The sequence below is a fragment of the Eleutherodactylus coqui genome, chromosome 4, assembly GCF_035609145.1.
Source record: "Eleutherodactylus coqui strain aEleCoq1 chromosome 4, aEleCoq1.hap1, whole genome shotgun sequence".
NCBI classification, from domain to species: Eukaryota; Metazoa; Chordata; class Amphibia; order Anura; family Eleutherodactylidae; genus Eleutherodactylus; species Eleutherodactylus coqui.
The window spans coordinates 220,621,231-220,643,321 of record NC_089840.1 but is presented as its reverse complement, the minus strand read 5'-3'; the positions used below and the strand labels follow the sequence as shown (position 1 = coordinate 220,643,321).

The window sequence follows — 22,091 nt, the reverse complement described above, 5'->3', positions numbered from 1 at the left end:
AAGTTGCAGAATACACAGATTACACGCTTGCGGGCTGTTCATCAGTTTCCTTTAATCTTTGTGAATAATCCTGGGAGCATCACAAATCATGTTGGGATTTGCATATAAAATAATTTGTTGCGATGGAGCAGCTCAGGCCTAGTAATACCGCTGAATTTAAAACCTGCATATACCAATATCTACCACTAGATGTCATGCAATCCCAAGTAAATGCAGTTTTTTATAGCAGCACCTCAGCGCTAAGATCGCTACATAGTCACCTGTCTCCAATGTTACTCAGTTATGAGGAGCATTTAAACAGATGTCCCAATGTGATGTTCCTCAGTAGGGTTCTTGTTAACTTTAATTTTCAATTAGATTAGGACTGTGTAATGGGGCCATATGGCTAAAATTGATAACGTAGACTAATTCATGCTGAATTCATCACCAACTGTCTACAGTTTTATCATTTTTAAGCAAAAGCAAAGAAAAAGATAATTATAAACTAATGTAGTAAATGTATCTATGAATGTAGAGATGCACTAAATATGAACTTTACGTCTAACCTGTTAAGGACCAAGCACCACAAATATATAGTGCTTGGCCCTGGGCTTTAATCCTGGCCAATAGCAAATATATGGCGCAGGATTAAAGCTCCTGCTGCTGCAATCTAGCAGGAGCTGGCCAGGTTCTTGGCTGTCAGACACAGCAGAGAACCCGAAGGAGAAGACAGAAGCAGTTTTTAACCACTTCTGCCTCCTCCTTTACAGACTTTATAGTGCTCAGTGAGCACTATGTAGATAATGCAGGGATTTTCTTCTTCCTCCTTCTTTGTCCTTCTTCTCCTTCAGCACTATACACCCCTTTTAGGGGTATTGTAAGTTCAGGTTCGGTTCAAACTAATTCAGACCAAACCAAATATTTTGCCCAAATTCGGCCAACTGCCCGAACTGAAGTTTCAAAACGTTTGCTCAAAACTTTGGATTCACAAAAGTAAGCATAATTGATACTGTTAACTCACAGCACATTGCTTGTAGGAAAAAAGTTTGACTTGGGTGTAAGTTGTGTACAGCCCTATGATTGCAATGTAGGGGTTATGTAGTGGAAACTCCCGACACCTTCTACTTCATCATATTAGTCATGAGAAAGGGAGTGTCTAAAGAAAATTTCTTAACGAAGTGAATATTCTGTATGGGATATTGATTACAGAATGAAAATGGACCAGAACCCCTTGTAAGCCATTGATATGTAATCAGCATATCAGTATTTTGTAAAAGTTCCAGGTTACTTCAAAGACTGTTTCATTTCACTTTAGTTAATACTGACACTCTAATTAAAGCATCTTTTACAGATCACTTTCCAATTATGATTTTCTCTAAGTGCTGATGAGCCTAGCGGGGTGTAGGCCTCTACATAGCACAATTACAACTAAGTGGTTTCAGCACTTAGGATGAAAACTAAGAGAGCAGAATAAGTGATATAGTGAGATAACAGAATACAAAGTCTTGAAAAGTTAATCCAAGACGCTGCAATTTTCTACAACAATAGAAAATACATATTTTCATTTAAATACCAATTATTATAGAGCCATCATTAGATTTCTAGCCAACTAACATCTGTCCATTTAACTTTACCGCCCTCAGGGCTCTTTCACATGGCCGTTTTCTTGACCGTGCCATAAAATTGCATGGACAGCCGTTTTTCTGCGATCACGGACAGCGTTTTCTCACCCATTCACATGACCAGGAGCGACATTTTTTTAGCGGAAAAATATGTTGTACCCCGGAAAACTCTCGCTCTGCCAAAATCCTCGGGGGGCCATCAAATGCCTACATAGAGGCACCTGTAAGCTTTTCGCAGCATTGGACGCTGCTAAAATGCCTCCCCCTCCCTTTCTTTGTCCAACTCCCATAGGAAGTCTATGGGAGCTGCCGCCACATATTGGACGAAAGATAGTTCCAGAACTAGCTTTTTGCCTGCCGTATATGCGTTTTTCAGTCACGCATGTTACATTTTCCACGGTCCGACGTATTTATGCGCCGTATATTCGCAAGTGTGAACTGATGCATAGGAAACCAATTCCTCAAATGGTCACATTTATCGATTGGCGGTAAAAACATGCCATTTATGCGCTCCTGTGAAAGAACCCTCAAACTGAGGGCTTAGTTACATGGCACATCCGGGCGCCAATGCGCCCGTCTTCCTGCATGTAGAAGACAGCCGCACTGCAGGTGCGGACATCTCTCCGCAGCGCCAGAAGAAAGAACACATGACCGGCAATGGAGCCAGTCATGTGTTCTTTCTCCGCAACTGCAGTGCGGCCGTCTTATCCTGCAGAAAGACGGGCGCATCGGCGCCCGGATGCGCGTGTGTGACTAAGCCCTCAGCATGGTGCACATTATAGAGGAAGAAGTTTTGGATTTGATAGAGGGGATCTGTTATTACATGGGACTGGTATATAAAGTCCAAGATAATGAGATGTGCAAGGGTGCAGCTACAGAGGCTACAGACCCATAGAATAAAGTTATGTCATCTTTGCTGCAGAGTGTATGCTGTAGTAACAAGACTCCACTCCCCATCCCCTCACAGTAGGAGGAATTTCTTTCTTTTCCATTTAACTCCAATTAAAACTTTAAAAAACGTTTTTCAGTACATCATATGGTACATTAAATAGTTCCACTGAAAAATACAACTCGTCCCGCAAAAAACAAGCCCTCATACAGATGCTGATGGATAAATAAAAGAGTTATTATTTTTTAAAAGTGGGGAGATAAAACAAGAAAGGAAAAAAAGGATCATGTGTTTAAGGGGTTAAGAGGGGGCGAGAATGAGGAGCTGGAGAGATTGCGGACGGGCCACGGGTTTCGCGCAAAAGCAGGAGAAGAAAAACTGTACTATGCATGTGCACTGGCGCCAGCCGGCGCTTCCACACATCCGCAGTACAGAAAACAGAAGACCCGGACAGGTACGCAGGGTCCTCGGCTGCAGGCAGAGTCGGATTCCGCAGGGGGCTCCCACATGCGTAATCCAACCCGCCCGTGGACATGAGGCCTTAGTTTAGGAGAACCTCCAGAAACTGTTGCCTACTCATTTCCTCCCCTCCTCCCGACTGCAACTGTTGGTTTGAGAAAGCAAGGACTTCTAACCCCGGTACCCAGGTAAGGATTTTGAGAAACCCAACATACAGGTACTGGACTTTTAGGCAATACCACTAATGTGGATCCTCTGTAATAGCTGATCAGTACGCAGTCGTGGGTCACCTCAGAATGAGGTTTATCTGTTTATCTGTTTTGATTTTTGTCAGGTGCACTGTTTTCATATATCCAAGGGTTTATGTATTTTAGAGGTGGCTAGATCCTTGAAGAAACGGAGCCCAGGCCTGGTTGGTCCCATCCTTATGGTGAGCACCAGTCCTATCCAAGAGAAGAGCATTGTTACTATTGACCCAGGGGTCATGGATAGGGTGTGGAGATGGACGTAAATGCCAAGTTCTTCTGTCCTAGATGATGAAACCCAGCATCATAATGAAAGATTATCTTTGCTATGAGGTCCCTTCCATCTAAGCACATCACTGTCTACATACTACCTGGCTTGAATAGTGGCACATAGGTGTATATATAGCAAATATGAGAAATGATGTCAATGGTGATTAGAACCCAAACAAGGCTTCACCTACACCACCCCATTGCTCTGCAGCACAATTTATTTTTTAGCTCTGTTATTTCTTATTGCCTAGATTAGAAGGAACAGTATAATTGGTCAAACGCATGGAGATGTTCTGACATGGCTGGGGGCGAAACCTATCTCTTTTCTCAAACATATTTGCTATCAGCTATTAGCTATTGCATAAGAAGGCAACTGACCAATCTGCTGTGTTTTTGGAGTATGGGAGGAAATGGGACTAACTAGAGGAGGGTAAAATACTCATGAGGAGAGCAGCAAAGCAACTTACATTCCAATGCAATTGGTAATTTGCTTGGAATCTAAGGGCCATTTATACGTAATGATTATCACTCAAAATTCATTCAAATGACCAAAAATGAGGAATAATCGTTACATGTAAATGTGGGCATTGTGCACTTTTCCTTTGAACGATGATTTTAAGGTGAACTTAAAATCCATCATTCAGCTTCTGAGAGGTAAAGCAAACACATTTATCTCTCAATAGACCACACGCTGTTATCTCCGTGGGGAGCTGGCAGATAACATTGTAATCTGCTGTAAGCCAGGAGCAGAACAATGCAGCTGTTTGCACAGCTCGGCGTGGGATTAATCAGATGCTGGGCTCTGCAAACAGCTCATAGTGCCATTTTACATGCAAATGAAGATTATAAAGTGTTAATGGCCAATAATGGCCATTAACACTTTATGAAAATACATTGCAAAATCTTTCAATCATTCAATCATTTGAAAGATTATCTTTGCATAAAAAAATGGGCCTTAAGTTTTGCTGCAGGGTTAACCAAAGAGCCACCATACTGGCCACCTGCTAAGCGTTCTTCCAGTCCTCAGATCTGGTATTCTAATGGGACCAGAATAGGATAATATGTCGTTAGTGGGTTACAATATATTTGCATTCCCTTTAATAGTATTTTATTGGCTGAAGATAGCAACTCTTTTATGCATTTTTATGTTTTGCGGCATTAAAGTAAATGCTTTTTTTTCCTCCATCTAATCTATCATCCACAGAGATGTACACATGGCCATTTCATTACTTGCCATTTTCTCTGATATTAAGGTCACAACTAGACAACAACGATTTACCAGAAAAATATAATGCCAGGCGCTTATTTTTTTCCCCAGAGATAAACGGACCTTCTAACTTCTTGGAAAGTTTATTTTAAAATATTGCTTAAAAGTCACACAAACATGACTTTTTGGACTTCTATAGAACCAGAACTCCTTGAAGTTCCTTGGTTCTCATGGAAAATCTGTAACAGCGTCTCCCCCCACCCTACCCACCTACAATGTGCCATTTTGAATACATCTTATGTGGCAGAAGGGCCTCAAGGCTCAGAAATAGCAATGCCCACATAAACATGGTGTCCCAGTTAATGTTGTGACATGGGCAAATAGTGAGGTAGGCTCCACCTCATTGCTGATGACATCAGGCTGCCAAATTCATGTAGTTTAAAGCATTATTTTCTCTTCTGAATGATGGGCTCATTTCTTAACCTGACTGGAATCCAATCAAGTTCTCCTGCTGCCTATTTAAACCAGCACCCCCCCTAGGAGGGTGCCAGCTACAGTCTTAAGACATGCCTAGTTCCTACTGCTTGTTTATGCTTTTCATTGTCCTCTGCTATCTACTGGCTCATTTTGTTCCTTCAGTGCTGATCATCAGCCGTAGTGGGATCGCCCTTTTCGGGGCTGGTGCTCTTTTGTCTGGTGGAGTCGTAACAAGCAGTAAACGATGCCATACAGAAACGTGGTCTTCTAATAATTTATGACAATTGTGGCTGAAATTTCAGAAGGGACGAAGAAGTGTTTGAGAAAAGTATCTGAATCATCCAACAATATCAGTTGGATAATTGACGCTGGATGAATTTATTGCTGCTGAGCGCCAATGCCTGTTTCACGCACAGTTTTGCAGTGCAGCAGGAGGGCATGTCAAGAACTTGTTGAGGTAAACTATTTGCTCTTCCTGCAATTAAATTATGAAATTTCAAATAAAAACTTATTTAACACTTAGATTAGTTTTCACCCTGCTTCCATACCTATTCTTTCCAAGCATCACATATCAGCAATGCAGTGAGGCCTACCTCACTGTCTGCCCTGTCACAAATTCACTGCACACCCAGTGTAGATACCTTTTACAACCGGGTACAATTTTTCAAACCATGGACAACTGATCTGTGGTTTAAAAGTTGTTCCAAGTATTTAATAAACTTTTTATATGAGAAGAAAAACACCAACAGGCAAAAGGGAGCGTCACCTCTTACAACTGCTGTGTGCTCATCAGGCAAATGTAATGCAAATACAATATTGTGTTACATCTCCCATTTTCACTTTAGTGATAATAGTGGGTTTTACATATGTAGATCTACGCAAGATCAGCAATTAAAGATACCTTTACACGGGGTGATTATCGCTCGAATTATCACTGGAAACATCAAATTTGGGTATTAGTGATCCCATGTACAAGCATCCGCTAACAGGGCTATGATTTGGATTCGCTTTAGTCCACCTACAAACCAAATGAGCGTCAGGCCATGTAAACAGGAGTCGCTCAATCTTTGCACAACTGCCTGTTTAGTGTGAATAGAGGCGGGTGGTTCAGAACAATCTCCGGCCCGCTCCGCCTCCATCTCCATCCACACAATAACTGAACAAGAGTGATAGTCGCTGGGACAGCTGTTGGGCACTAATGCGTTTGACAGTCGTCCTATGTAAAGGGACCTTAACAGTTTATTATTAGTCTTTTTGTGTATTTGCTTTGAGCAATTATCACTAGAATTGTTTGGAATTGAAGAAATCATTACGGTATTGCATAGCAAAAATAGGCCTTTCGTCTCCACAGTGGACAATCCAGTGGCCTAACCTTATGAACCATCTCTATACCAATGTCAAACAACTCATTGATATGAAGTCATGGCTGAATAAGCAACAAATTATTATTTTTTTAATGCTCCAAGATCTGTAACTAGTTAAGAACAGTGAACAACCAATGCCCTGATTAACATAATTTAACTCATAGACTGGTAGAGTTGGAAGGGACCTCCAGGGTCATCTGGTCCAACCCCCTGCTCAGTGCAGGATTCACTAAATCATCCCAGACAGATATTTGTCCAGCCTAATTGAACACTTCCACTGAAGGTGAACTTTTCACCTCCCATGGCAACCTGTTCCACTCATTGATCACCCTCACTGTCAGAAAGTTTTTTCTAATATCTAATCTGTGTCTCCTCCCTTTCAGTTTCATCCCATTGCTTCTAGTCTTTCCTTGTACAAATGAGAATAGGGCTGATCCCTCTGCCCTGTGACAGCCCTTCAGATATTTGTAGACAGATATTAAGTCTCCTCTCAGCCTTCTTTTTTGCAAGTTAAACCTTCCCAGATCCTTTAACCGTTCCTCATAGGACATGATTTGCAGACCACTGCCCATCTTGGTAACTCTTCTCTGAACTTGCTCCAGTTTGTAGTTGTCTTTTTTAAAGTGGGGTGCCCAGGATTGGACACAGTATTCCAGATGAGGTCTGACCAAGGAAGAGTATATGGGACTAATGACCTTATGTGATCTAGACTCTATGCTTCTCTTAATACATCCCAGAAATGTGTTTGCCTATTTCAGCTACAATATTCCAGAATTTCCCATGGCATAGTAAATAATCTACAAAACATCCCCAGCTCCTTATTTTGTGGCTCGTTAATATACAAGACAATTGTCACTCAGAGTTTAAAAATGAATACCGTATGTTTCATAGAGTCTTCAAGAAAGGCAGATGGTTGACATCTGGAATACATTCTATTTCAGCAGTATTACCCTTAAGTGACTCTCTAGCCGGGATCATTAATGTGTTTTTTTAGGGCTTACACTATTCAGAAAATGCTTCACAAACAGATTTCTTGCAAAAATAAAGTTAATTGAATATTTTTCTGCCGATTTTTGACTTTTTTGACCCAGTTCTTCTGGCACACATCACTAGATTTGCCTCAGTTATGGGGTGTGTCAGTCTTCTCCAGCTTTGCAACCTTCCAGTATATCTCCTATCTCTATTCATCTCCACCCAGGACACCACCTAGGCCTATCACACATCCCCCAGTACACATTTCTATATCCCTGGCGCAGGCATAGTACGTGATGCTGTACATACATGCACAACCTCCTTTTACTACATAACCTCTGTTGTAAAACATTGCTAGAGCCAGCCCATGTATGTGACGTCAGTGACGATGAAACACACATTATAGAGGAAGACACCCGACAAAGAGCACAAGTTCAAAGTATTGCAGGTGATCTACACTGCAAGCAGAAGAGTGTAAATGGGACCACAAGATCTGCATACAAATTGGTGATAAACACTAAAGCACAACTCATTTGACATTCAGAACAGAAAGCCTCCAAGGAGTAATCTTTCTACTTGTAAAGTGATCGCTTTGAGAAGTCTTCTTAACCCTTTCCAATCCAATTCGTATCCTGGTTTTCCTAGGGGGTTTACTCTTTTTCTGCCGTTATACAACGGCGCTATATGCTGGCTAAAGCCAGTACTGCATGACGTGACACATTGGATAGGCTCCGACAGCAGAGAGGCTGGCAATATACAGTAAGAAAGCCCCCACGGATGTCTTCCAACATCGGAGCTGTACAGCCTTAAATCATAATCTCTTCAAAGGTCAGACAGTGGTCTGGAAAGGGTTAAAGGGGTGTCCTTTATAATCAAAAGTTATACAATTTTCCAGTATACTTTCTGTATCAATTCCGAATAAGTTGGCGCTATACAAATGAAGATTGTTATTATTATGGCTTCCAAGATCTCTTCTACAGTCATTCAATAAGAACATTAGGGCAGGGGTGTCAAACTCATTTTCACCTAGAGCCACATAAGCCTTGTGGTTTCCTTCAAAGGGCCAATTGTGATTGGATAGTAAGAGCTCATTCACATGAGCGTATTTGCGCAGCGTATTATGCATACAACGTTTACGGGCCTAATACGCAGTGAATAGAACCCATTAATTTCAGTGGGTTAGTTCACATGAGTTTATTTTTTCACGCAATCTGCAATCACATGGGTTATTTTGGTGCGTATTATGCAACGCCATAGGCCATTGAAGTGAATGGGCGGGCAAAAATATACAGTCAATATGGAGGAAACCTGCGTATTCACAGTTTAATGAGCCTGTCATAAAAACATACCAAAGCGGCTGAGAAACACGGGTGTAAACAATTTTTGGTCCTACGAATGGACAGCATATTTTTACAACCAAAATATGCTTATGTCTGTGTGAACGAGCCCTAATAGTAGCCCTCCATAGTGGCCACAGTAGTAGCAGTGCTCCTATAGTGTTTGCAGTAGTAACAGTGCCTCCATAGTAGCCCCAATAGTAATGGTGACCCCTATAGTGATTCCAGTAGTAATAGTGACCCCCATAGTGTTTCCAATAGTAATAGTGACCCCCATAGCGTTTCCAGTAGTAATAGTGACACCCCATAGTCACCACATTAGTAAGTGACCCTTGTAGAGGCCCCAGTAGTAACAGTGACTACCAAAGTGGCACCAGTAGTAATAGTGACCCCCATAATAGCCCCAGGTATGTTGCCCAGCCAGAGGCCAATAGCAACTCCCCTATTGGTCTCTGGCCAGGCAGTATCTCTACAGGCTTTATACTCACCCACCCCCAGCTTCGGCATTCACATTAATCACTGCACTTTGTGAGTCTGCAGGGGACGTTTGCTATGCAAATGCACACAAAAGTAGAGCATGCTACATTTTTGTTTGCCTGCCCCAAAAAAAGGTAATGTGAACAAACCCATTGTAATTAATGCGTTCTATTCTCTATGTATTGCATGCCCAAATTTGGCGTGCTCACATATGTCCGTGTAAAGAAGCCCTAATAAGCCGTTCATTTATTGCATAAACAGGACACTTAAATGCACTCAAAGTAGTCCATGAAGGCTCCTAATAAATGCCTGCCAGCTGAGATCTCGAACCCTATGAAGAATTCATACAAGAAGCAGATTGGAAAGTTCTATAACTTTTTCATTATGCAACGCATAAGCTTTCCTCCCTGAAACCATAATACCCCTCGTTAATATCTCCGCATGACTTGAACAGAAGGAAGTTTATTTGCTGTAATGAATTCAGAGCAAATAAAGAAGACCGCTGTTAGAAAGAATACATTTCCCAATTATACTTCTCCTTTCTTTGTGCTCTTATTTATAGAGGAAAGCAAGCATTAGCCTAAATGTTACCGCCGACATCACGTATCACTTACTTTGCCTTAGCCTCTGCATCTTCATAAGCCTTGTTAGACACATCATCCAAACCTCCAATCAAATGCTTGAAAGAGCTGCAAAAAACACAAAGCATCGTTAGCAAACAGCCCCAATCAGCACGACCTATAGGCCAGTAACACAGCGCATAAACAAGACATTGGGGCATAGATATGCCAAGAGCTTCACTATCTCATGCATTGCCTTTTATCTTTGCATGGATTGCAGACAGTATAATAACATTTCATCCAATGTTGAATATTTTAGACAATCTCTCTCCGTCCTATTAATGCCAGTGCTACGAGTCCAGGAAACAAGTAATTTGTCCGGGCAAAGCTAGCAGCTGAAATGTTGACATATTCACTTAATTATTCATTTTTCTCATTAGGATCATAAACTGATGGAAACCTTTGCATGTGTATTTATACTACAGTCCTTCCCAATTCATTTATCTGCTTCAGGAAATAAAGCACGAAGCTTATGAATGTTACATTTTTGTCAGGGCAGGCCGGCTAGAAGTGGCTTATTAGGAGTAATCAGTTAATTGCATGTTTTGACTAGTAATTCCGTTTTACAAAACGTTGTGGTCTGAAGTACTATTTGTCGCTAGTAGATAAACTAAGTAAATGATGGATGAGGCTTTTTTGCGCTTTTACAGAATTAGCACATTTTATTTGTACGTCGAAATATGCAGTTCGCTTTCTTCAAGATAAGCAGCACTATGTCAACAGTCTAGTGAAACATATTTAAAGGGGTTCTCTGGTTGCCCAATTTTTAATTATAGGTGTAAATGTATTGGGTCTTATTCAGATGAGCGCTGTATTATAGGAACATGAAAAGGTTGTGTCTAAATAGAACCAATGGTTTCCTATAGAAGCGTTCACACGAAGGAATTTTAGATGCGCAAAAAGCTTGCACCAATCAAAGATAGGACATGGACTGCAAACTCGTATCTAAGGTCCGTGGTGCGAGAAAAGATAGGACCTGACTAGAGATGAGCGAGCGTACTCGGCCACGCCCCTTTTTCGCTTGAGTACTGCGATTTTCGAGTGCTTCCGTACTCGGGCGAAAAGATTCGGGGGGCACCGTGGGTGAGTGGAGGGTTGCAGCGGGGAGTGGGGAGGAGACAGAGAGGGCTCCCTCCTGTTCCCCGCTGCAACCCCCCGTGCTGCTACGCCACCCCCGCCCCCGGCGCCCCCTGAATCTTCTCACCCGAGTACTAAAGTACTCGAAAATCGCGGTGCTCGATCGAGTAATTACTCGAAACGAGTACGTTCGCTCATCTCTAAACCTGACCTGTCTTTGGTGCGTGCTTTCCATAGACTCCTATTAGAGCTGGATTACACCCACCTTTGATCGTGTGAACGGGCTAATTCAAATAGCTGGTATTCACCCATTGACGTGATGTTTAGTGCAGTATAGCTGGGATCTTTTCACGCGCCTCTAATGCGCAAAACCGCGCTCATGTGAATAACACGAGCAGGGGTGCTTGACTATCCTCAACCCTAACAATCCAGCGCTGCAGCCCCCAAGGCTTTGTTGTGGAACAGCTACCACCTAAATGTTGCGGCCAATCAATGTCACAGTGGTCAGGTGCCAGTCTTTGGCATCACCGCTCAGATGCTGGAAGCCATAATAACAGGAGAATGGCAGCTGACCGCTGCGTCCTCTGATTGGCTGCAGCCTTCAGGTAGTAGCCATTCCACAACTAAGACTAGGAGGACCATGTGGCTGCAATACTGGATCACCCGGACTGAAGAGTACCCCAGCTTTTGTTTTTTTAACACATTTAAAAAATGATCTGGCAACTGGACAACTTCTTTACTGACCCACAGTTTTTCCATGCTTATCTTTAGTAGTGGTAGGGCTCTCACAGTGTGGCCTCAAGCTCAGGACCCTATTACATTTCTATACACCGTTTGAGTAATAATAGGGCACCAATAGGATCCCACTAAACATACAGAGATTTTTTTCCTGCAAATTACAGTAATTCAAAATTCATTCATTCATTCATTCTTCTCCACTCTACTTAACATTGATTTGCAGGAATGCTGCCTTCCAATAGGTGGCACTGCAGAGATATTTTTCCATCTCCCTTATTTGCATATTACCCAGAGGAGCAGGAATGGCCTTAGAAGTCTCCTCACTTACTCACCTTCTAGGTGCTCTCCCTAAGGAGAATAAGAGTCCTGAACCATGTCACAGGACTCTCGCTAGCCAAGACAGAAAACTACTGCCTACTGATGAGGGGCAAACACCCTAAAACAGCTGTCTATGAATGGATTTTGGCTTAGCTTTCAATTCCAAGTCATTGTTACAAGGCTTATATAAAGAGTCTAACATTTACTTGCAGAGATGTTGCCCTCCAATAGGTGGCGCTGCAGAGGTATTGTCCAATCGCACTTATTTTCTTCTCCACTGTGACCAAGTTGTTCTCTACTAGAAGCATTGGAGGGTGATATCTGGGATACAATCTATTATAGCAATATAGTGAGTGGTAGTTGTGACGCTGCAGTTGAGGAGGGTTAACTGATGCCAGAGAAGATGTCAAGCTGTCATCTGTAAGTTCCTGCTAATACCATTTTTCCCACAGGAAGTTGGTTGGCCATATATATTCAGAGTATCAGTGGAAGTCTATTGCAGTAGATGGGTTGTTTAGAGGACTGTAACCTGCAAGTTTATTCGTAACAGTGAGGGGCCGGTCAGAGAATGAAGCTGCGACTGTAGCTACGGGCAATGTGCCTGTAACTGTAGAAAGTGAGAGAGGTGACCAATGTAGCACCAAGTAGATTGAAAAATCATTGCATTGAGGTCATTGAGCTGAACTGTTACCCTGAGAACCATTGCTCTTATCTGTTCTGTAACTGTAAGGGCTCTTTCTCACGAGTGTATACTGGCTGGCCGATATATGCTATCATCTGGGGAGTGGAAGCTCGTGAACGGGCGCACAAATCTAACGTTTGTGTGCCTGTTTACACAGCATGGGCCCCGACGCATATGCGCCGAGATCACCATGCCGTTGCCCCTTTCCCCTCCCTCCCAATCGCAGGCTCACCTCTGCTCTCCTCCCCGCTCGTTCTTTGCAATGAGAGGGGGCAGGGCGGAGATAAGCGCCAACCCATCCCACCTCCTCCCATTGATGGCTATGGACAAGGGGTGAAGAGAGGGCGGGAGATTAGCCCCGCCCCATCCCGCCCCCTCCCATTGCAAAGAATGAGTGGAGAGGAGAGCAGAGGTGAGCCTGCACGGGGGGAGGAGAGCAGAAGTGAGCCTGCATGGGGGGAGGAGAGCATAGGTGAGCCTGCATGGGGAGAGCAGAGCATAGGGAGGGAGTTTAGCATCCATGCTGCTAAACTCCCTCCCACCTCCCGCCGCTGCCATGAGCTCCCATAGGAGCCCCCATAGGAGCCCATGCAGCGGCCGACATATTCCAGCCCAAAAGATAGTTCCAGGACTATCTTTTGGGCCCGACATAAAAACAGCGGGTGCTATATTGGCCAGCCGGGTGCTTTTACGTCTCAGGAATACGGCCATGTGATCTGATGCATTGGAATCCAATGCATCAGATCACAGTGTATATCAGCCAGCCGCAAAAACAGCCAGCCGATATACGCTTGTGGAAAAGAGCCCTAAAACACATCCTATGCCTTCACTGCTAGAGAAATCTGTTACCCATTGCTCTTATTGCCTTTGGAGTAAAAAAAACTAACCTATAAGCAATTGTTCTCCATTCTCATACGTAGTTGGAAAATTAAACGCAATAAAAGTTTTGAAGGAACCCTACTTTGCCTCCTCTGCCTCATTTGTGACAATCTAGAATAGTGTTTCCCCAACTCCAGTCCTTGCAACCCCCTAACAGGCCATGTTTTCAGGATTTCCATCGTATTGTATAGGAGATGTAATTATTGGTAATGTCTCAGGGCTTAGTCACACGGGTTCATCCGGGTGCCGATGCACCCGTCTTCCTGCATAAAGAAGACGGCCGCACTGCAGGTGCGGACGACTCTCCGCAGCGCCGAAAGAAAGAACACATGGCCGGCAATGGAGCCAGTCATGTGTTCTTTCTCCGCACCTGCAGTGCGGCCATCTTATCCTGCAGGAAGACGGGCGCATCGGCACCCGGATGCGCCCATGTGACTAATCCCTCAAACATTGCCACAAATGTTCCCTCTATAGAATATCTTCAAATTAAAACCTATTGGATGGTCGTGAAGACTGGAGTTTGGAAAACACTGATCTAGGAGGAAACTGCAAACCACTTGACCACAAGCTGGCAACCTCATTAAAAGGGTTTTCTGGGTGAACACTATTGATAACCAATTCTTAGGATAGGTCAGATTTGCAGGGGTCTAAGGCTCATAATGTGGTCCATTCAGCACCAACTAGGCTTGGTATTGCAGCTCTCTCCTATTAAATTGATTGGGACCTATGCTATGGATAGGTCATCACTAGCATCCATGCAGAAAAACCCTTGAACTTGAAGATCTCTGTAAGGGCTGACACCCACTGGCGATATTTTCTTTCTTGCGCTGCGAGAGCACGTGAAAACACTCGCCTCACAGCGCAAGACAGACGCTGGAATAAGACCGGGATAACACCAGTCTTTCCAATGGGGACAGCGGCAGCAGCGCTAGCCCCATTGAAAAGATATGGAGAATACCGCGGACTTTTGCCACAACTGTCACAGCTGCGACAGCTGTGGCAGAAGTGCAGCATGCTATCCCATTGCTTTCAATGGGATCAGCGGTGCTGCCAGTCCCATTGAAAGCAGTGGTTTGTGGCAAACCCTGCAGTATGATTTTCGGGGAAGGGCTTGAAATATAAGCCCTTCCCTGTAAAGCATCAATAAGTGGTAAAAAAATTTTTTAAAAATTACTCACCTCTCCGCGGCTCAGACGCGTCCTCCAGCTGGCTCCCCGACACTGCTGTCCAGCACTTTCAGCAGGCGGGGATTTAAAAATCTCCGCCTCCTGAAAGGGCTGTGCTGATTGGCTGAGCGCTCAGCCAATTACAGATAGTGCTTAGCTATTTATTCATGAATAGCACTATCTTAGCAATTTACACTAAAATAAAATGAGTTCCTCATTTTGTTTTGGACATTTTGATATGTAAAGTTTTGGATTACAGGGCGCATAAGGCGATGGTTTTGATTGGTGTCGGCTTTGGGTCATTTTATTTTTTATGTATACATTTTTAGTTTAGTCTGTAATTAATTTTTTCTACATATTTTTTTAACGACTTTTTTTAACATCTATGACCTCCATGATGTGGAGACCTCTGGGGGACATTCACATGGTCATTTTTTTTATTTCATACTTTTCCACTGTAGCTAGGGCATTCATAGGAGCCTCAGTAACAGGTAAAAACATCCCCCTGTAGTGACAATAGTCACTGGCAGAGCTGATCAGGGTCTGATAGGACACTGCAGCTCTGCTGTGCTAGGGGTCACCTGGCTGTCACATGATTGCTGGGTCGCATAGTGGAAAAAACACTTCCATGTTCACTTTTTAGTGCATAGCGCTCAGTGAGTGCTATTTACTTGAGAAAGGAGAAGGCAGAAGTGGTTATAAACTGCTTCTCCCTTCTCCTCCGGGTTCTCAGCTGAGACTAAAAGCTTGATTGCAGAAACAATCCCGTGCCATATATTTGCTATTGCTGAGGATTAACCACTTCAGTGGCAGGTTTATTATTACCATATCAGCGTTTCCAGCCTCGAAGATTTTCCTGAGGTAATTCGAAGTGGCAAACATGTACAGTGGCACAATAACTGTGTGTCCTGGCCAGCATTTCAGCACTAGAGCTGTCCATGGCAATCTTCTGGGCTTTAACTGCATGGTCAGTGCAGCAAGCCCCTGAGATTTTCCGGGCATGCCACTAAAGGAGTTAAAGCCCAGGATTAAGCACTGTATATTTTCCTTGCTATGTCCTTAAGGGATTAAACTGAGTCATAATGTGTGTGAATTTATTAAAAGTCCCAACTCTTGGACCACTACTGATGTTCTTATATATTCGTACATGAGAAGATACATAAAGGTGCAGGTACACTTTAAATCTACTAAGCCGCTTGTTTTAATATATAACATAAAACAGAATGAACAACTGCTAAATTACAAGAAAAGAACAAACACTTAAAGGCTAAAATATTTGTTGGAACGCCTGCGAAAGATTGAAATGATTAGATGCAAATTGGCTTTTCAATCAAAAATAATGGTTTTGTTAGGAGATGAATAATTTGAAGTAGCGTTCTGTCCTGATCGTTTCCAATCCATGTGATGGGATGAAATTATATTGTTCTGCTGGTGCAGACAAGACTACATAAGAATCAGACGTAATATTGATATACATAAATGTTTAATGGTGTAATAAATGTGGATGATGATTGCTAATCATTCGACCTACAGTAGATATTTGGTTGGAGGTTCGGAATAGCATTAAATTGTCCCGGCTGCTACATTACAATAAAGTTACATCCACAGGACCCGTGCCAAATTTTCATGAATTTGCCCAAATCTAGTTATTTTAATAATATCTATAAAGGACAAAAAGCTGTTATGGTACCCAGAGGGACCAATCAGATTATGGCTATCTTTCTTCTGGGGAATTATAGCAGTAGTTTAGCTTTCCTTTTTGCTGGATTTTATTAATCTACTTACTGAGTGGCTCAGAGTCAATGAATGGGATGTGTTGATTCTATGACAGCTCCTGCCAGGCACAGATGAAAGTCATCCCCCATGATGGTGCATGATCCAATTCATTCTCTGACCCAAGTAGAATAATGTGTTACAGAAAATCTGTGCAGACACTGAAGGTTATACATAGGATTTCTCTGCCCCTGCACAGTATAATATACCTAAAACACATTTTTCTCCTATAGTGATTTTTTTAAAATTTTATTGACCAATATACAAATGTCCTTAATATAATAGAAGGAAAAATCCAAAATGATTTAAAGGGAACCTGGCATCAGGTTCGTACTGCCCAAATCACATGCTGCATGAACCCGGTACAGATATGCCCATTGCTCCCATGTATGTGTTATTGGGAAATGCTGGGGTGTTTCAGAATAGACACACTTTGAAGTGCGACTGAGAACAGAGCTCCGAGTCAAAGAGATGGCTCGTGCTGGCCTCTACCCACCCACAGCATGTTGACTGACAACTCTCTCCCCTTTTGTGTATAGGGAGAGAGCTGTCAGTCTACATACTGTGGGCGTGGAAAAGCTGACGTGACCGGTCCCTTTGACACAGCTTTGTTCCGAGTCAAACTTCAAAGTGTGTTTATTTTGAAGCACCAAACCATTTCAGAATAATATGTACATCGGGGCAATGGGCATATCTGTCGGGGGTTTCTGCTGCCCATTAACCCGGCAACAGGTTCCCTCTAAAGGACCAGTAACCACTCATTCCAGACCATTTTATTAAAAGTTAGATTACATTTTGTAACGCAACCTTTTTTGTGTCACAAGTTTGACCCCAAAGATGTACTACATGTAGTTTTTCTTTTCTTAAGCGGTTTTCTAATTTAGAAAACCCATTTTCATATAGTCTATAAGAGAATATCGAGCTAGTAGAAAGGCGTCCTCTGTTCAAGATCCTCATCTTTTAGTGAGGTTGATTACAGAGATCATCTTTTACTGTGGAGGACCTGTTCTATCCTGCATTACAAAGACAACTCATTGATTTGAATGGACAGTGTGTGATGCTTAGTTTCCCCTCTGGGGGTGCTGCAAGGAAATCGAGCACTTAAGGCCCTTTTAAGCGCAATGATTATTGCTCAAAATTTGTTCAAACGGCCAAAAATGGGCGATAATTGTTACATGTAAACACAGACAGTCGTGCACTATTCGTTTAATTGTTATTTAGCGCTGGTTTTTAGCCGGCATAAAATCCATTGATAAACCGCTGAGAATTTGTTCTATTTAAATGAAGTTTGTTCAGTCTTTTCAGCGACTTAATGATATTTTCTTTGCTTTGCATATACAATGAGCGCAGTGTTTACTCATGCCAGAAGATGGCAATGTACTAATTGTGTATGCGAGGGAAAAAGGCAATGGAATCTGCTGGCCAGAAAATCTCTTGTAAAAAAAACACCCCCCAGCTGCTACTGTTTACAGAAGCTAATGAGGGAAAATACAGATTTTTGGGTGTGAGTAATTTTATTAAAAACTGTTGACGGTTTTGTTCAGTCAAGCGGTTGGGGGTCTATTGGCCCTTTAAGAGCGGATAAGCTGGTGACATCACCACCAGCTTGTTTATGCTCGGGCAGCCTGCTTAGACTGCACAATTCTTGATAAGTATCGTGCAGTTCTCGTTCAATTATCATTCAGTGTTTTGGCATTTTTATGTGAAATACTGAATAAGCAGTGTTTAAACTGCCCAACACGTGAATGAGCTGGAGCAGATTTTTATGCTGGCTTAAACTGAACGACGAGCAAAAACTTCACGATTCTCGTTCGCCATTCAGTTTTTGTCTTACCTTTAAACTCAATGATTATCTTTCACTTTCATTCATTTGAATGATTTTGTAAAGGTTAATCACGTAAACGCACCTTAAACAGGGGGACCCCTTTCTAACAAGCAGGGATTGTCCAAAGTAGAAAAGCCTTTTAATATGAAGTCAAAAGATACTTACTCTCTATCAATGACAAGGCACATCACGGCCTCAGCTGCAATAACATTTGCTGTTCGAACATCTTCCCTAGAAGACAAAATAAGACATTTTTATTATTATCATCATCCTCTTTATGATCTAAAAAATCAGGAACATTGATATTTTTAGTTATAATTGAGGTGAGTCCAATAAAGATAAATAAATCACATACCCCTTAATGGGAACCTTTCACCACCCAACAACAATATATACTCCAATATGGGAGAGCATGAACACGGCAATCTGAAAAGAGTCATGCCATCAGGTGACACGTAGGATTAAGAGAGCGGGTGAGTATAGAAAATACATCCTGTCATGTCCATGCAGCACACAAGCACCACGCTCCGCACGGACGCAGGTTGACATTCACAACCACTGCAGTTGACAATGCCAGGCACTGTAGAACAGTGCACACCACGCTATGGTAAACAGTAGCACCACTCCAGGGAGAAGGAAGCCTCACCCTAACCTAGCAGGGGGATGAAGAGTCTCTACCTAGAAGCAGAGTAATCGCCTCGATAGAGGCAGCCCTCACGGTCTTCTTCCTGGGCCCTGATTGTCCCTATAGAGGCCCCTGGAGAGACAAACCAAACAACAAAGCAAAGCAGAAATATGGCTAAAAAGTAAACCGCAGCAACAGATGTAGCAGTACACCCAGTACAGAGGAACTCCAATCTCATCTATGGAGCTGAATAAGCAGCATTGAGCAAAAGGGAGGGGTGAGAATATAAAGCTACTCCACACCTGAGGACTGGCAGAGCAAAAAAGAAGTACCCCTCCTTCAACCTTTTCCTAGGCATAACTAATCCAGCATGCATTCATGCTGCAAAGAGAGACAGCACCCAGCAGTCTCTGTACATGGTGCATTAACCCTTGTCCTGCATAACAAGGCGACAGGTCTTGGTCTGCGTCGAGGCCAACATTCCACGATGCTGTCACAACCGACAAGCCGTAACACATCCTGTCTCCCTGTCACCTCCTTGAACAGCACCCACAGGTTCCCTTCAAGATTTATTGGTCCTATTCTGATGCTCGTATGCTAATTGCAGGTGATTTGGCACTCTGACCAGTCTGTGGTTACTTAGCTATAGAACTACCTACATGCTCACATTATGATGTATACATAACATGTAACAGTGTTATATAGAGACAGTGTCCTTTAATGTTATGTACTGTGAACAAAAATAATGTGAATGTGTCCCACTAGGAATATCCAATGAGACTATCATACGGACATTGAGCTTGGCTGTATGTGCATAGCAAATGTTTTGGTTTGTGCAATAATTATATTTTTTTTTTTTGCAAAAGTCAGAGTGCGTACCAACAGAGAAAAGAGGAAAAAAATGATTTTTGTAGACTTTGCAGGATATGCGTATATTAGGCAATATCAATAATGGGATCTACTTCCGTTTTCATGAAGAATTATGTATATCCTAGATGGACTAGTAATGCCTTAAGGCTTTGTGTTGTAGCCTTATATTTAGAGCCAAGAACAAAATCACGTTCCTTTAAATCCCAACCGGGAAAGTTTTTTCCCCCCTCTTTGTTCTGACAGGACTCAGTTCTAGCTCCAGTTTACAGCTTCTGCATTGAGCCCTTTTACGCTTGTGTGAAATTAGCCTTAATCTATAAGGCCTGAATATTGCACACACAGTTAATATATTTTAGTAATTTTTTACTTTGCCACTTAAATACTTTTTTCAGAATTCTGTATAGATAGAATCACCCCTAAATATTGCAGTAAGTACATCCATTCACAGCAGCAATGTAAAGGGCAATTTATACCAATAAGGCATTATCTCCCACAGGCACATAAACTCTTCATTTCTCTTCCTTTATGTGCTCTGCAGATTATGTGAAATTGAATAAATTACATGACAGCTAATGCCTTCCTCATCTTGCAGCAAACAGGAAAGAGAATAACAAGTAATAAATGTATGCCGTATATTATGGATGGGATCATTCTAAAGTACTGGATAGAGAAACAGCTTCCACCTGGAGATAAACTCATGAGATGAATCCACGTTTCATTACCAGCTATGCATAGAATTGTAGTGCCAAAGTATTAACATGATCTGGGTTACACTTGTTATTCAAGGGTTATTACAGTATAGTTCTAAGCTCTTGAAGCAGAGCAAACCCTAAAGCATTTAAGGTGCTTTTACATTGAACAATTATTGTTCAACCCCCCCCCCCCCCGCCCCCCACCAAAAAAAAAAAAAGATCAATGTCTTGTTCCCTAATCATTCAGTTCAAATACCAATCCTTCAGTAATTCTCATTCACTGGTACAGCGAACTGTACGATCCTGTAAACAAAAAGATAGAACTAAACACCTGAGTGAACGAGCAAACTGTGACATTATTTTGTCTTTCACTCAGGCGAATGATTTTGCACTCCGTCTAAAAGCACCCTTAGTCATTGTATCTGCATTCCTTAATGGCATCAACAGTAGTAATGTACTTTGTTAGTCAGTACTAAAACTTTTATGATGATTTGCTGCTTATAAGGTGTTATCTCCCGTGATTGGACAATTATACATTTCTTTGTTCTGCTTTGCACTATAAATAAAGTTAACACTAAATTGGTCCCTCAGAAAGAGGATACTAGTGACTTTACACAGTGGATGTCTCTTGTTCTTTCTCTGATGATCATTGTTAATTAATTTGAACACATGAAAGAACTCAAATCCTGTTAGCCTTATTGCCAATTCTAAATTTAAAGCACTCCAACAGTTTCGAAAATGCATGCAGACTAAGAAGCCCAGTGAATTTCCAAATATGGACAAGGGCTACGCACCAGTGAATTAAAAGCCTGTGTTTGTTACAATTATTTAGGCTGACCCTGCATACCCCACCAAACTGTATTGTGGATGACGCAATTTGTTTCCGCGAGTGTGCAGGAAGAATTGATTTTCCATAGAAGGCTATGGACGGTATTTTCTGTGGAACCAAGGTGTGACGCCGACCGCGAATTCAGCAATGCAAATCTGTTTGTGTGAGGGAGCCTTTAGTCTGAAAAAGTAGCACAAACTCTGACTAAAGTGTCCTTGTTGCGGGGCTTTCAGCATTTCCTGGAAAACATATTTAGTCTTTTGATCTGCATACCCTAATCTCATCAAAAGTAGCAATGTATTAGTTCATCAGCACTAAAACTTTTGCGGTGATTTGCTGCTTTTAAAGTGTTGTCTCCCATGATTGGACAATTATACCTTTCTTTGTTCTGCTTTGCACTATAAAGTTAAGGCTTTATTCACACGAGCGTTTGGTTATAATCAGTTCAGATGTGCGATTTTCCAGTGCATAAAAGCGGCCCAAAAATATAGCGCTTACGGTGCACATTCTGGACCTATCTTTTTGGCCAGAATACGCCGGCCAGTCCCACTGACTCCTATGGGAGCCTATGAAAGCTTCTGGAAAAGGGAGGTGGGAGGGAGTTTAGCAGCGGCTCTGCTAAACACCCTCCCTCTCTCCGCCCCTTGCCGTCTGTCGCCAAAGGGAAAGGGCAGCACTGGACGAGAGATTAGCACACTA

General features: G+C 42.4%; 1 protein-coding gene across 2 annotated transcripts in view; it reads right to left on the bottom strand.

The window, feature by feature from the left end:
* The window catches only part of PRKG1 (protein kinase cGMP-dependent 1), a 1,174,681-nt gene that overhangs the window by 45,434 nt on the left and 1,107,156 nt on the right, over positions 1–22,091 (bottom strand). For both annotated transcript variants that reach the window (XM_066600777.1, XM_066600775.1), the window contains exons 8-9: positions 18,542–18,607; positions 9,913–9,987 (exon numbers count right to left, since the gene is read on the bottom strand). In XM_066600777.1, coding sequence (XP_066456874.1) covers positions 9,913–9,987; positions 18,542–18,607 — 141 coding nt within the window. The remainder of the gene's footprint in view (positions 1–9,912; positions 9,988–18,541; positions 18,608–22,091) is intronic.